This window comes from Spermophilus citellus, assembly GCF_964194105.1.
Source record: "Spermophilus citellus genome assembly, chromosome: 11".
In the NCBI taxonomy this organism is placed as follows: Eukaryota; Metazoa; Chordata; class Mammalia; order Rodentia; family Sciuridae; genus Spermophilus; species Spermophilus citellus.
In genome coordinates this window covers 63595493-63611462 of record NC_138192.1, presented here as the reverse complement: position 1 = coordinate 63611462, position 15970 = coordinate 63595493, and the positions used below count along the sequence as shown (strand labels likewise).

Here is a 15970-nt window from a genome sequence, read left to right as displayed (position 1 = left end):
CACAGGAAGAAAAAGGTAGCTGCATGAGGTCTGACCACTTACCATGCACCAGGTCCTGTTTAGCACACAGTTACTCAGCTAACCCAGATCTGTGTGGCTTATGTAGGTGCAACTCAGTGGACGCCATAGTACCTCCATGGGCCCCTCACTATGTCCACCTCTCAGAAGGCATGCACTACACTTCCCTCCCCTCCCTGCCCCTGGTTGGCCACCTCCCTAAAACATGGACTCACTCTAGTGCTCAGTGTTGCAGTGTTCCAAATGGGTTGGAATAGTTACTGAGATTTTGGGAGCCAAGAGGAGTTTAGCCATCACCAGTAACACCCACTACCTTGCCTCTTGGAAGATGCTAATTTAGTATTCAAAGGGACAAGAGGCATCTGAGTAACCATAATGAAGCAAAACTTCCTCAAATTCAACTAGTAATTTTAATTCCAAAGGCGGGGGGGGGGGTCCTGTAGTTGGACAGGTGACCCCAGACAGTACCTGCTATTTCTCTTCGCTCTTGCTCTAGCATAAAAGGCTTCATAGGACTTGGGTTTCAATTCCAGAGCCTTGGAAGCAAATTCTTCTGCCATGCCAAAGTCCTGGTGTCAATATTTAAATACACAAGTCAGACACAGTACTGAAACAATTACAGGCAACTCTTTCATAGGACCTCAGCTAAAGGGTGGCAGAGTTTTGGGAGATAATTAGAGGAGGATGAAGGACAAGATTAGTTTTCCCGTTTGTCTTGTTTTGAGAGTTGGTTAGACAATCACAGGCCATTACTATGCTCAGGAATCCAGCAACTGATGGCTCTGGAGGGAGATCAGCAGTTGAGCCAGGGGGCAGATCAGCACTGGTAGAGGTGTGTCTGCTTCAGTAGGAAGGTGACAATGTGGGAACAGGCAGGTCTGATGGGGGCAAGGGCAGGGGGCGGGGGTGGTGAAGTTAAAAAAAAAAAAAAAAGTACTGAAACCTCTACTAGTTACAAATTAACCATGAGTGAACCAAAATTAGTTACAAATTAGTCACTGGCAAGCTCCCTGTGCAAACCTAAGGAACCTTAGGCAGGCAGACTTTATAGACTTTTGTGTTGGGACCTTTTTTCTGAATCTGGGGGTGGGCAACTCGTGGCAGTGTTGGCAGTGTCCCTGCTGGGAAGCGGGGAGAGGAGCGGTTTGCATTTGCTTCTCTCAAGGGAGCAGAGGAAACTAAGCCCAGTGCATTCCCTGCCATGTGGGGAGGCGGGCAGTGACTGTGACTACAGGTGGTCATCAGAGAGCAGACAGTGCTGCTTCCTACAGGACAGGTTCCTATAAGGAAGGATACCAGTCAGAGAGCAGATCCAGACCTGGGATTTGGTCTGTGGCAGGGCTGGCCTTTGCCATGTGAGTTCTACCACCAAAGGTCTGGGTTAGAATAACGGCCTCGGCTTACGTTTGTTTTTCTTCGGCATCGAGACAAATTGAGATAAAGGGAAACTCTTAGTTCATTGAAAGGTCTCATGTCCTCCCCAAATCCTTCTCGAGGAAACTTTCTTAAGGCGTACTGGTACCGCTGGGCTGCCTCCTTCATCTTCCCTTTCTAGGATTCAAAAAAAAAAAAATCACAGAAATTTTTCCTTTTTTAGAATAAACTCTCACCCCCTAGAGACCTCCATGTAAAACCCTCCCAGCACATGGAAAGGTGAATAGGTGCCAGGGCAGAAGCTAGGACACTAACCAGCCCGAACATGCTCGAGCTCCATATCCACACTGGCCTCCATGACATGCGGTCACACAACGATGAGGAAGATGGCTTTACAAGAGGAGGATTGTAAATGGCCAAGTTGACATCCTTCCATCTTAATGAATTCAACTACCTTCTTAGTTATTATGTATGATTAAAAGTTATTTCAAGAACGATCTCTCATCTAAAGATATTTTTAAGGCCAAGTGTAATGAAAATCAGAAGAAAAAATGATGTGGTTTCCAAGGCAAGTGGAGACTTGTGGATAAACCCAGAGCTTGTTGCAGAATAATAATTTCTCTTTAAGGAAGAACTAAAGCATGGGCTTTAAAAATCAGAGCAGCACCACATCATTTTCAAGGCTAAAGAAATCCATTTGCTCAGTCAGCCCCGTCGCGCAGCAGGCACGCAGCCTGTGGAAAATGGCTTGATGTTTCTGACATAATTGCCTACCAAAATCCATATTAAAACCACTTCAAAGCCACAACAATGCACACTCTGAACTCAATTTCAAACTGATTCCAAGCCAGGAGCCCTGCTGGGTCATGCTATATGCCTATTTATTTGTTACTATTAAAAAAATAAAAAGGGAAAAAATGTACAACATAGCAAATACAGCTGCCTGATAGTAAAAAGGATTAAGATGGTAACAATCTATTTTTTTTCTCCCTCGTAATCTTTTAATTCTATCTAATTACAGTCCAGAAAGAATAGAAATCTATGTAAATGGCCCCCATGTCTATCTAGACCTGGGGCTGGCAAACTAGAGCATGCTGTCCAAATCTGGCCTGCCACCTGTCTTCACAAACGAACTCTTACTGGGCCACGGCCACATTCCTTCACTTGCGTATTATCCGTAGCTGCTTTGTACCACTGTGGTTTGCAAAACCTAAAATATGGGCTATCTGGTTATTTACATTTTACCAAAAAAAAATCTTTATGAAAAACTGGGCATGGTGGCAGCTCAAGAGACAGAAGCAGAAGCATTACAAGTTTGAGGTCAGCCTGGGCAATTTAGTAAGACCCTGTCTCAAACTAAAATATAAAGGGTTCCATCTCTAGTACTACCATAAGCAAAAAGAAAGTAAATAGATAAAATGATAGGAAAGGCTTGGGAGACTGACTGATTATTTTCTTCTGGAAATACTTCCCAGGTATTCTTTTCCATGGGTCACATACTGTGCCCAGTCCTGTGCTCTAAATGTGGGGAGAACATGAAGGCTAAGGAACCTCCTGTCGCTGTGCCAGATGAGATAGAGGTGACTCTCCACAGCTTCAGGCAGGAAGTTACAGCTTCAGCCTCAAGAATTAGTTCTGAAGTGATGTTTCTCAGACACAAAAGAGAAGTGCTTTCTAGTTAAGATTCTGCTGTTGAGAGATTAAACAAATCCTGGGCATGAGGCCAGGTTAGCATCTCTTAGAACTTCCATTACCACTAAGTTACATATGCTGTGTGCAGAAGCACACCTCTGGCCATAAATACCCATCTAAAAGGTTGCTTGGAGGCAGTTACTGCAGCAGAGAAAGGGTGCTACCACTTACTTTGTACATCATGTTTCCTTCCTCCATTAATTTCTGTAAAAGTATAATCAAGATATCAGGTTTGGAAGTGGCCATCGCCCAGGCAGCATTTCCTGCAAAACAAACATGCTTTCAGGAGTGCTTCAGAAGTTCCAGAGAAAAGCAGTTCAGTTCTCCTGTCGCCCTCACAGCTGCACACAAACAGCAGGAGCCCTACTGCAGGGACCACTGTTGCGTCTTGGGCTTCCAGAAGGCAGTACGGAGGAGGAAAGGGGGTGAGCAACTGTGAGGTGAGCTGGAGCTCTAACCTATTTTATGCTGAACTAGGCACACAGGTGGAGAATGGTGCCAGCACCAATCTGTCCTGTTGAAAAACTCAATGAGACACTAAAGCATCAGAGCAGTTAAGACCCACCCCTTCCTTTTGAGAGGTGGCGGCAACTGATCCAGACCTCAGACCATCATGCCAGCAGTGGGCAGGCTGGTGCCCTGAGTCCCACGTAGCCTGCTCTGTACAGTCCACTCTGAGGTGTCTTAGTTTGAGCCCTCCGGCCTGTCCCCATCCACTGGCCTACATCACAGCCACTGCCTCCTCTCCAACCCACTCCAAGTACTGGGGCATTGCAGGAAGGCAAAGTCCTAGGTACCTATAGGGCTGTGGGGAGAATCCAGTTAAAATGGGGACCCTGCTTAGGCGAGTCCCTGGTACCATTAACCACTTAATATTTGCAAACGGTGCTTTCATCACAGTCCTTGGCCCAGAATTGCTCTTGGCAAAGTTCTTAAGCATTAAACCAAGATAGGGATGCTTTAGTTGCTCTTTCCTCCACAGGCTGAGTGGTATGATGTCAAAGCCAGCTTTAGGGACAGGGCTCTCCCTGCTCAGCCCCTCCATGCATAGTTCAAGTAGTGCACCCATCATGCTTCCAAGAAATCCCTCCAGTTCTCCTTCAGAGAAACCACACTGGGGTTACCACCTCCCCAGCCGGGCTGACCACGCTGGCTGCTATAGAACAGAGGACCTCAGCCTTGGCCGCTCCCCAGCATCACCCTGTAAGCTTCTGTTCCTACTGATGCTCCACCAGCCCCAGAGTTAGAGCCCAGTGTAACTCCTCCCTGATGTGGCTCCACTGTGTCCCAAATACCTATGATTCCACACTGGCCTCAGCTTTAGCTTCTGTTTTCTACCCACACACATAAGATTATCATAAGCTGCTTAAACCATGTTAGATGACTGATGAAATAACACAGAGGAGAGAGAGAAGGGGAGTGAGGATGAGAGACAGGAAGTGCTCTCTTTCTCATCCTGGGAGCAGGAGCTTCATGCTCCCTAAGGGACTCTGAAGTCTGAAACTGAACAGAGGCGCAGTTCACTGACCTAACCTGGCTCCTTTTCTGAGTAGTGTAACCACAACAGAGGTGTTTCGACAACCAATGGCTCTGTCCAAGGGACGCATTCCGCTGTGGTCCACATGCTCAATCACGGCTCCCTTCTCAACAAGATACAGCACCTGTAGTGGGGGAGAGCAGAACCCTGAGAAGCAGCGCCTGGCAGGAACTGGGCCACTCGCCTACCTCCCAGATGTTGATAAACTATTGAATTTTGGGGGCTGACAATCTTAGTTTTTCTCCTATTTCAGATGCCTCTGGCCATTAGGGATCCCAGGATGGAAATGAAGTTAACATGAACAATCAAAAACAGGAGCTGCCGCTCACAGTTAAAGCCTTCTCTGCTGAAGTGGCTTTGCTACCTGCAACAACAGGGAGGATGGGCAGATGAGACACAAATGTGCATAGTGACCGCCTGTCTGACCCCACTTGCTGGTCAGAGAAAGGAGACGGTCGCCTCTGCCTGCAGTTAACTAGCAGTGGGACTTCTCCACTGAGCTGTAGTTTACATCTACAACTAAAAACAAAACAACAAAAAAAAAACTTATTAGAAATTATATTTAACTAAATATTTGTTTTTGACATTCAGGAAGTACAGTTTGTAATGTACCACTGAACTCTAACGCTGTGCATGTGTGTAGTGTGTGTGTGCAGGGATGGAAGCCAGGGCCTCATGCATGCCAGGCAAGTGCTCTGCCCCAAGCTGCCTCTCCAGCTCGACCTCAGTGCCTCTGCACAGCACAAGGTCTCCCGCTCCCAGAAGATGCACCGAGTCCTCAGGCCAGAGTCACTGAGGACTCTCTGGCACCTCAGAGGCCTGCAATGTGGAGCCTGACAATAACAAAGCTTCTTCCCTGAAAGACATCTCCCAGTTCTCACTTTATTGAGGTTTTCCCCCCTTTATTCCCCCACTAGATTTAGGCATTTGGCAAAGAGATAGAAATAGTGCCCGAAACCTTTTTATATTTTTAGGCAATTAATACCACATTACTTTAAAAACACCAACCAGTAAAAGCACAAAATGGAATATTATTTGCTCTCAAATAGGAAATCCTGTCATTTGCAACAACATAGATAAACCTAGAGAATGTGACACTGAATGAAACAGGCCAGGCATATGAAGACAGGTACTGCATGATCTCACACGTGTTTCCTGAAGGATCAATGCAGGGATTCTATTTACACAGATCACTATGAGGAAATGAAACTACATATGCATATGGGTATACATACTCACATGCATGTCTATAGTAACTCAAGGTTGTAAGTAGGTCATTTTAAGCTTTTAAAATGCTTTACATTATTTACTAAGTCCTGGAATGGACTGCACATCACAGAATGAGGAAAAATTGAAATTTCACCCTCCACACCCAGGCCACACCCAGGCATATGTCAGAAACATCTTTGGTTCTGGGTCCTCTTTCCCACAGTGGCCCACAATGACCTGCAGATGGAGGGGAGCAAAGTCCCGTGGGTACTCACAGTTTCGGCATCGCCATAGAAGGCGGCCAGGTCCAGGGGAGTACGGCCGTTTTTGTCCGTCTGGTCTATCTCAGCTCCTTCTTCGACCAGATACTGGACCACTGCCCTGTGGCCTTTCAGACAAGCCCAGCTCAACGCAGACAGACCTTCTTTGTCCAGAGAAGAAAGGGTGGCACCTGAAAGGAAAGTCCAGTCACATAAAGGGGACCTTACATGGCAAAGGCCAGAAGCAAAGGGTCTCCCAGTGCAGAGTGCCCGGTCACACAGTGCGCTGGGCAGAACAGCATGTCACTTGAGCACCGAATTTTAAAGCTGATGGCCGAAGGGTCAGCACTGAAGCTGAGCGGTGATATGCAGCCCGTGCCACCTCTTCTTTCTGCTTGTGTGTGTGAGAAGATTCCCAGAACAAAAACAGATCCATTTCCATAACTAAAAGACTGAAAATTGGAGGCAGAAAAGTACTGAGTGGGTCTACTGAAACTCTGTCCCTGCAAAGGAAACCTACGCAGGGCAACATGCCAGCTACCTTTTGAAAGGAGGAATTCCACAGTGCTTAAGTGCCCTTCACAGGCAGCCACCATGAGGGGCGTCCGGCCCTGCTTGTCACTCAGGTTCACATCACAGCCGCGTTCCAACAGCAGCCTAACGATCTGAAAGAAACACTCAGAATTAATCTCCTTTCTGCAATAGTATGCCACATTCTCTCTATGCAGCAGGCACTTCAATCTTTGAAAGTAGATGAATGGCACTTTTCTTGTAAAACTCCATGTTTCTGAATGTTGTGTGATACATGGAGTCTGTACGATCTTTCTACTGCATTCCTTTGAACAGAATCTTTTTCCAAATATATGCTTTTTTTTTTTAACATTCCCAGTTTATTAGTGTATCTACAAATACCACATGTGCCAGGCAGAAACAGTCATTTGCAGGAAGCAATGCCAATCACAATCAAGTAATGACATGACAGCTACAGTGGGGGAGGTGAGATAACTAAGGATGACTGAGGATAACTAAGGGGGTTAGCAGGGTCATCTGGGCCCCAAGCAGGTGCTGGAGCTAAGCAGAGGCAGCCCTTTGTGCCCAAGGATCCACGCTGGTGGATGCATAGACAGCAGATTGAAAATATTCAGAAAACAACTGCACCTGTCCTGAACACGTACAGACTTTTTCTTGTCATAATTCCCTGAACAATACAACATCATAACTTTACATAGCATTTACATTGCACTAGGTTATTATAAACAATCTAGAGATGGCTGAAAGTTCTTGGGAGGGTGTGTGCAATTGCATAGTATATGCAATTTTATATATGAGACTTTAACATCCTCAGAGTCTGATGTCTCCAGGGGTCCTAGAACAGATCCCCCTGGTCCTGAAGGAACTCACTGTACCTACAAGAGTAGGGCATGGGGCAAGGGAGGGGCTGGGAAAAAGCTGGCCTGCCACACCGAGCAACACGCTTTCCTAAATGCAGGGTTGGAGGATGGTTTGCCCTTCTCCAAGGGCAACTTTTAACCTCAGAAATACCCCCTTACACCATGTATGGTGGTAAGCCTGGGGAGGAAAAGAAGGATGGCAGATGTCTCAGGATGCCATGACGAGGGAAGTGCTTTATCTACCATGGGTCCAGATGATTCCCCTGACACTTGATTCATCACCTCACCTCAGTGACAAAGGTGGCACATTCCCATTGTTTTCAACCTTCCCCTGACAGAGACAGAGCAGGCCCTGCAAAGTCACAAAAGCTTTGCTCCCATGCATCTGCAGCTCCTGTCATTTGGTTACCTGTTGGCCCAACACACTTGAAAAAGAGTGGTTCTATTATGCTTCTTGGAAAAGGAACCATTTTTCAAGGCTGTCTTTAATTCCAGGGGCGGGGGGGGGGGGGGGGCGGGTGCTGGGGAGAGAAGGGTCTTGCATAGTAGTTGCTCATTTACACCTTCATTTTGTAAACAAGGACCACGTACCTGCCCCACACCTGGCACCAGGTTGCACCTTGCCTCAAACACAAACAGATGGATATTATGCCTATTATAGGAAGAATGTTCCCCTGGCTAATCTCACTGTCTTGTGTGGTCAAATGTGTGCTTCTATCCAGCAGCCCTGAGGACACGGGCAAGGATGGGACATACTGGGGGTAGGGGGGACAGGTGGCATGAGTCCCCATAGCGAACCCCATCCCTGCTCATTGTTTCTGAAGCATCCAGAGGCTCACTGGGTACCTGCCAATGCCCCTGGCGTGCTGCACAAAACAAAGGAGGGACCCCTCTCCTGTTCGTCCGAGATACGGCAGCTCCACGCTCCAGCAGCAGCTCACAGACCTCCAGCTTCCCTCTTCCCGCGGCCGCGGTCAGCGCTACAAGAAAGCCAAGGAGCGAGGGGAGGCCGTTAGCAGTGTGGACCAGAGGGGGCCCCAGATTCTTTGATATTTGTTCTCCTCCAGGTACTCTCTGCCCTTGAACTTGGGTGGGCTGTGATGGCTGTGATAGCTGTGATCAGTGGGACACAGCCAGAGTGACGCGGTGCCAGTGCCTGGGGCCCAAGAAGAAGCAGGCAAATTACACTTCCTTGGGACACTCACTCTTGGAACCAGATGTCCTGCTTTGAGGAAGCCCAAGCAGCCCTGTGCTGAGACCCATGGAGAGAAGCAGTGTGGTGTGCAGCGGGTGAGCTGCCGGCCATACACAGGAACCTCCCTGGGAGGGGTCGCTGGCAAAGTCAACAGGCTTAGAGGGTGTGGGGGCTACCCTCCCCAGCTCCACCAGGCCCCGCCCCAACTGTAGATTCAGGAGCCACCAAGTTTTGTTTTTGTTTTTTCACAGCAAGAAATAACCAGAATACAGTACATCACAAACACGGTAGTGTGGTCCAGCCTGGCCTCTCCTCCTCAAGTCAAATCTTACCCAACAAAACTGATTTCCTTAGGCAGTCACAAGCGTATCACATCACTCCTGCTCTGATGGAGCTTGGCATAACAAGTAAAGTCAAAAGAGAAAAATGGGATTGGATCGTGGAGGCTGTGGGTGCAGGTTCTGCCATTGGAAGGACAGGTCTAACGCAACAGAAATGGCAGGAAGGGAAAGAACAAAGTTGGGTTCTCAGGACCTCCCAGCAGTGATGGTCACCCCCTCGAGTAAAGGGCAACAGCAGGCAGCAGGGACAATCCCAGGCCAGGGCTGTTCATGGTGCAAGAGGACAGGACAGGGCTGAGGGCATAGGAGGGATGCTCCTCAGGAGGAGCAGGCGTGCGGGGGAGGAAGGCGCTAATCTTAGCCAAGCACGGCACTGGGGCTCCAGTCCTGGTGCAACCTTGAACCTATCACTCCCAGCTTCCATAAGAGAGTGAGCTAGGGGCTGAGGTTGTGGTTCAGTGGTAGAGTGCTCGTCTCCCACGCGTGAAACCCTGGGTTCGATCCTCAGCACCACATAAAAAATAAGTGAATGAAATAAAGGTATTGTGTCCAACCACAACTATTAAATATTTTTTTTAAGAAAAGAGAGAGTGTAGGGGCTGGGATTGTGACTCAGCGGTAGAGTGCTCACCTAGCATGTGCGAGGCCCTGGGTTCGATCCTCAGCACCACATAAAAAATAAGTGAATGAAATAAAGGTATTGTGTCCAACCACAACTATTAAATATTTTTTTTAAGAAAAGAGTGTAGGGGCTGGGATTGTGACTCAGCGGTAGAGTGCTCACCTAGCATGTGCGAGGCCCTGGGTTTGATCCTCAGCACCATATAAAATAAAATAAAATGAAGATTATCGTGTCCAAACTACAACTAAAAAATAAATATCAAAAAAAAAAAAAAAGAGAGAGAGAGAGAGAGAGTGAGCTAGACCTCTCAGGTTGAAAACAAGAAAACAGGGATAGGCCCTACTCTGAAGGCAAAGCCCCGATTCCTGTGGATTCGTGGAAAGGGCCCAAGATCATCAACTGAGAATGGGGTGTGGAATGGCAGGAATGCTCATTTGGGCCTGGTGGGAGTGAAGGCAGGAGACAGCTCTGGGAAACAAGTCAAAGATCCAAGTGTCCTTGCATAGCACACAGTCCCGGGGCCATGGTGAGGCCCTTCATGGCAGGGCAGGAGGGCAGAGTGGAGGGAAGCAGCTCCATTTAAGGCAACCAGGAAGCAGGGGTGGGGTGTGTGTGTGCTGGGAAGATGCACCCTTCTAGGGTTGCCCCAGCGACCCACCTGCCTACAGTTACCACCCAGGCAGCCCATTCAAGGACTGGGCTGATCAGGTCACAGCTCTCACAATCCAATCATTTCACCTCTGAACACCCCTGCATTCACACAGGAGCTTTCAAAGGACAGTTCCTATCTAAACTATAGACTAGCAGAGCACACCAAGGCGCCCAGAACATGAGAAGACTCCTCCGCTCTGGAGTCCAAGGGTTAAGGACTTAACACAGGACAAGAGGCCTGAAAATGTGGCTAGTCCCATTTGCTGTGTGTGATCTTGACAAGTCCTTGAGGTCTCTGGGGTTCAGCTTTCTTGTTTGTACAGCTATGGGGTTGAACCAGATCAGATTTATGAAGAGTCCAAAGGTTCAGCAAATGTTTAATTCTAATTTCACTCTTTAAATGCATCTTAACGATTTAAAAATGTCTCATAAATGCAATACTCTACACCACATCTGCTGTTGCTAAATTTCAACACCCCGAGGCTGCCCAGCACATTAACACCCGGGACCACTGTAACTTGTTATTGAGTCGTCTCTATAATACTGCATCTCCTGTCATCTGTCTAGTCAAAGAATTTCTTACAACTTTAAGAGAAGCCATTTTTAGCCACAGTTGCCATCTGCACCACTGATCTGGAGGGATGTGGACTTTTTCCAAGATGGTTGCAACCACAACAGGAAAGAAGGAAGTGGACAATGCAGCTGATCTGGATCACTGGTGCCACTTCTATTTGTGTCATGTGAACAGGCCCACTGTCCCTATGGAGCAGACATTCAAACTTAGAAAACTTGAATTAATAGAATGTCAGAATGTCATTTATGTCAGCTTCCTATATGGATGCGCTGCAGCAGAGGTGGGGTTTCCCACACATGAAGCCAGTGGCCGAGGCAATCCTGTCCATTCGATGAGCCTAAGCCAGCCAGCCGGCCCTGCTGCATAACCCTGTCTCAGCCTGCTCCTGCCATGATGACCCTGTTCAGGATTCATCATAATGTGTGATTGCAGACGATCAGAATATGCCACCCCCAAATCTGCCTCTTCAGCAGAAGGGTTATTTTGTACTGATTATTTTGAGAAGCTACAGAGGCAGAAGTTCTGAAAACAAAGTTACAGTTTTGTCAGGGAAGTTTACCTCGCCACAGAACTCGGGTCCCCAAGAAAGGGTGCCTCCTCGCATCCCTTGAAGAGCAGGACAACCACAGCACTGGAGACCCACACCACCCGAGGAGCTGCCCCGCAGACCTTGCTCTTGCTGCCTGAGCTTTCCTGGTACATCTCCACACCTGCTCTCTGCACACCCTCACCTGGGCTTAGAGGACAGAGGTAGTTAACCTCAAGTCCAAGCCACCTCCATGAGATATACTCACCTCTCTCCCATGTACCCGAGCTTCGTGTTATTAAACTCCAAGTGTTTTCCTCCTCTAAATCTGTCTTACATGTTGCTCAACGAGGCACTCTGAAGGGTAGGGGGAAAGTTATTCCTTCCCCTATACTGGATTGATGTGGACATGTGCCCTGAGAGTGGCAAGTGGGACGGAAGGTCTGGGTGTTGAGCCACCACCTGGGCCAGCTGTTCCCTGGCAACCTTCGTCCACCTGGGGGACCCTCTGCTCCCTTTATTAGGCAGGAATTCAGGACACCAAGATGGCGGAGGCAGGGTATAAGGATACCTCTGGAGGACAAGACAGGGAAACCAGTCATGTCCCTGTTTAGGATAAATCTCATTACCATGACAATTCCCACCCCTGAGGACTTAGCACCATAATTCCCAACATTTTAAAATGACCAATGAGTGTAAAATGGGCAATATTCTAAATTAGGGTGTCTTTTAAAAATATTTTTAGTTGTGGATGAACACAATGCTTTATTTTATTTACTTATTTTTATGTGGTGCTGAGGATCGAACCCAGTACCTCAACCTGCTAGGCAAGTGCTCCACCACTAAGCTACACCCTCAGCACCTAATTAGGTTTTTAAAAGTAACCAGTGGGGGAAAATTGGTGAATATTCTAATCAGGTATAAGATAACCAATGGGGGCAAACAGGGCAAGGTCTTTAATCAGGTCCATACAGGGAAAAGAACGTCTCCCAGCTCAGCATATAACACACTAACTTCCAGACACTGGGCCTGGAGCCTCTCTCCCTTGCTTGGCCCACTCTGCTCTACCTCACGGAGTGCCATTTTCACTTCCACCTTCAATAATCTGTACTTTGTATGTGTCTTGCTCAAATCTTTGTTCAGACACCAAGGACACAGACCCCAGCTGAACACAATGACTGGTTATCACTGACATGGAGAAGAAATACATCAAAGGCAGACAGACGCACAGGAGAGCCTGCACACACAGATGTCGAGCACTGCAGGCAGAGACAGGGCCGGGGCACGTGCAGGACTCCATGGAAAGAGTAAGAGTGGGGCTGCCATCAATGAGACTGAAGCAGCCCCGCCCTGGTAAACAAGCCTCAGCCCCGTTAGAAACAGGCCTTTAAATCAGGACTTCTTTTGCAGCTGCTGCAAAATGTCTGCAACAGCAGCTTATCAGAAATGATATCCAGCACTAAAAATGGGCTGGGTGCTTTACAGAGGCGTCAGAGAAACCCCAGTGGGAGCAGCTGACAAGAGGATGTGGGGTGGCGACTGCACTGGATTCCACAGCCTCCTTTCCCTGTGGCCGGACATGCTGTGTGTCTGGTGGCTAGATTTCTCAGCAGGGCATTAAGAACCTCTCCGTGCAGGCCCGCTATGCTCAGGCTTAAAACAGACCACATTCTATGCACCAATTCCCAATGAGGCGCCAGTTTACAGAAGATGGCCTGGACTTCCCTTTTTCTAGTGAGAGTATTTTTAGCCCATCACTGCAAGCCCCCGAGTCTAGGGTGCATCTCAAGTTTCAGCAGCCCTATAGACTTCAGGATGCCATATTCGGAAACAAGGGAAACTGAAGAACAGTCAGCCACAAGCTTAAGCAAAGGAAGTCAGGGCAGAACCCCGCTCAGGAATTCCAAACATTCTGCTGAGAGGCCAGTCCCTGGGCTGACCCCAACTTTAGGAAGGTCAGTGCACGCGGCCTGACCTGATGAAAAGGGGAGGGGACCCTGGGAGGAGGAAGAGAGAACCCTGCCTGGGCAATGCCTGGCCTTCTGGACAGAAAAATGCCAAGTTCAAGAAAGGACCCGGTATGAAATGGAAGCTCTAAAATCAATGCAAATATGTGGCACCTTTTAGGACTGAAATTGGACACGAGTTCTTTTTATTTGCAAAATCCCTAACAGGACAGCATTTATGTAATTAAATCCCTGAGAAAGCACATACGGTTTTCTGACAATCCTGAAAAATTTCACCTCAGCAATACTATCTTCAAAGTATGATTAGTTTTGTCACAGCAGATGTTCATTTTAAGAAAAACCTGATTGACACTCAGCCATCTAAACTTATGGAAAACATCAGTGAGAAGTAGTTCTTTGTACCATAAAACGGATACTTGCAGGAATCTTTTACATATTAAAGTTCTCTGGGCAAAGATTTGATTTACAAAAACTCAGCTGTCAACTTGCTGGGAACATAGTCATTCCATCAACAGGGCTGCTCAAAATACACTGTAGCAGACTTGTCACTCAAACACACAGGGATGTGCCACCCAGGCATAGGACAGATCATTATTCCTCTCATTTGCTGTGGACCCATTTTAACATCTGAACTCTGCATGAGAGGTGGCTCCCTGTTGGCAAATAACTGTTCTTTGTATATTTCACACCAAAAACCAAACTGTCCTCCAAGGCCAGAATTGAGCACATGAACAAATGGCTTGCACCCGAACCACTCCCTGCTGACCAAGAGGGTGATAATGGACCAGCTTTCTTTGTATATTTGTGTTCATTTGTATGATTTATTTCCTGTTATACTGGCCTTTCCTATCTTTTATAAACATGAGTGAAAAATGAAAAAAAATGCCAATATTAGTAGTAAGTAGCAGGGTTCTCAGAAATATCATCTAATCATGGTTAAGGTGAAAATCATTAGATGTGACGTAGACCCTCAATTGCAAGCTTGATGGACACCCCCCCCCCCACACACACACACACACTTTAAAAGAAAAGGAACCCAAGCAAATAGCATGCATGAAATGTTGGAAATTTCTGTTGTTTTGTCTAAAAAGTAAAATATAATCAGGAATCTTATGATTATTTTTTAACCCTGGGAATGAAAGGCATCTCCAACTCTTCACCTGCCATCTTAAGAAGCTGATGTACCTAGAGGCTGATGATGGCCTGTGTTCTGCTGCCCTGCCACTTGGAACTGGCTGTCACACTGAGGCTGGCTCCTGTGGCTTCCAACTGAAAACACTCTTCTCCCCAAGGCAAGACAATACACCTACCCCATCTTCTAGGAGCAGGCTTTCCAGAAGTGAACTCTCCTGGCTCGCTCTGCTAGGCATTCCTTCTGTGAGGGAGGGGAAGGTTTCCACTAGAGAGAACATGCTTTCCAAGGCCTATAAATTCTTTCCCTCTACAAAGCTCAGGCAGGTATTTGATTTAATCCCCAACAATTTAAAGGACAAAATGAAAATAAAGATTGTTCTTAGTGAAAAACCTGCACTTGAATCAGCAGACAAGCCCCCCCAAGCACTGGACTCTGCAGCTAAGCTCCGATACTCCTGCCTCACGAGCCTCTCTGGGAGGGCTCTGTGCTCCGATGTGTTATGAATGGGAAGCCAGCATGGCCCAAAGCTTTCTGAATCTAACAAGTCTTCATAACACCTTCCTTGCTGTTCTCCACTTGGCAAATTCTTCCAGGAGAGCCCGGGTGCCCACAGGCCAGGCCAGGCCAGGCCCCACAGAGCAGGACTAGCCATAGCCAAGGCAGGGATTCTGAGGAATAGATAACAGGTTCAGTCTACCATTATGCTCAGATGTGCCCCCAGACCCCCATTCCTATAAAGCTCTCTGAAAGACTAAAACTAGGAGAGGCAGAAACGAAATCTGGGGAACAGAACACCCTGACCATGTTTTAGCTTCTACTGTAAAAACATGCTGTCAGTCTCTGGGCTTGGACTAGGATCAAACATGAACCTCTGAAAAAAAACCTTTAAAAAATGTGCAGTGGCCACTAAACAGGACTTCATACATGTCATCAAATTCTTTCTCATTCACCTATGACTTCATCTTCCTTAAGTAATTGCAAAGTAACTATATGATTTTATCATTTAAATATTCACTTCAATACTCTATCAAGACCAAAGGTATAGCAGCATAAATTAGAAATATAACAATAATCCAGGGCATGGTGGTGCATGCCTGTAATTGGAGCCACTCAAGAGGCTCAGGCAGTAGGATCACAAATTTGAATTCAGCCTGGGAAAGTTAAGGAGATCCTGTCTCAGAGAGAGAGAGAGAGAGAGAGAGAGAGAGAGAGAGAGAGCGCGCGCGAGCGCGATAGATAAATATGGATTGACTCATATCAATCAACTTATCACATCCCTGGCCTTATATAAAATTTACTGAATATATACCGCTGGTGAGCACTGTACAAACTACCATGGGTGAATTCTCATGTGATCCCAAGAACACAGTGAATGAGAGGTTCCTCTTATGTCTAATTAGCTGAGGTAAAAAAGTTGGGTCAGGGTAACACCTTTGCCCTAGTCAAAAAGAGAATCAGTGGCAGAGTCAGCACTTTAA

The 15970-nt window shown here is 47.1% G+C and overlaps 1 protein-coding gene across 5 annotated transcripts in view; it reads right to left on the bottom strand.

Moving 5' to 3' along the window:
• TANC1 (tetratricopeptide repeat, ankyrin repeat and coiled-coil containing 1) overlaps positions 1-15970 on the bottom strand; it is a 233612-nt gene that overhangs the window by 3216 nt on the left and 214426 nt on the right. For all 5 annotated transcript variants that reach the window (XM_081260654.1, XM_081260655.1, XM_081260656.1 and 2 more), the window contains 7 exons: positions 8328-8461; positions 6632-6755; positions 6106-6281; positions 4613-4745; positions 3256-3347; positions 1423-1569; positions 487-587 (listed from right to left, as the gene is read on the bottom strand). In XM_081260654.1, the coding sequence (XP_081116780.1) occupies positions 487-587; positions 1423-1569; positions 3256-3347; positions 4613-4745; positions 6106-6281; positions 6632-6755; positions 8328-8461 (907 nt within the window). The remainder of the gene's footprint in view (positions 1-486; positions 588-1422; positions 1570-3255; positions 3348-4612; positions 4746-6105; positions 6282-6631; positions 6756-8327; positions 8462-15970) is intronic.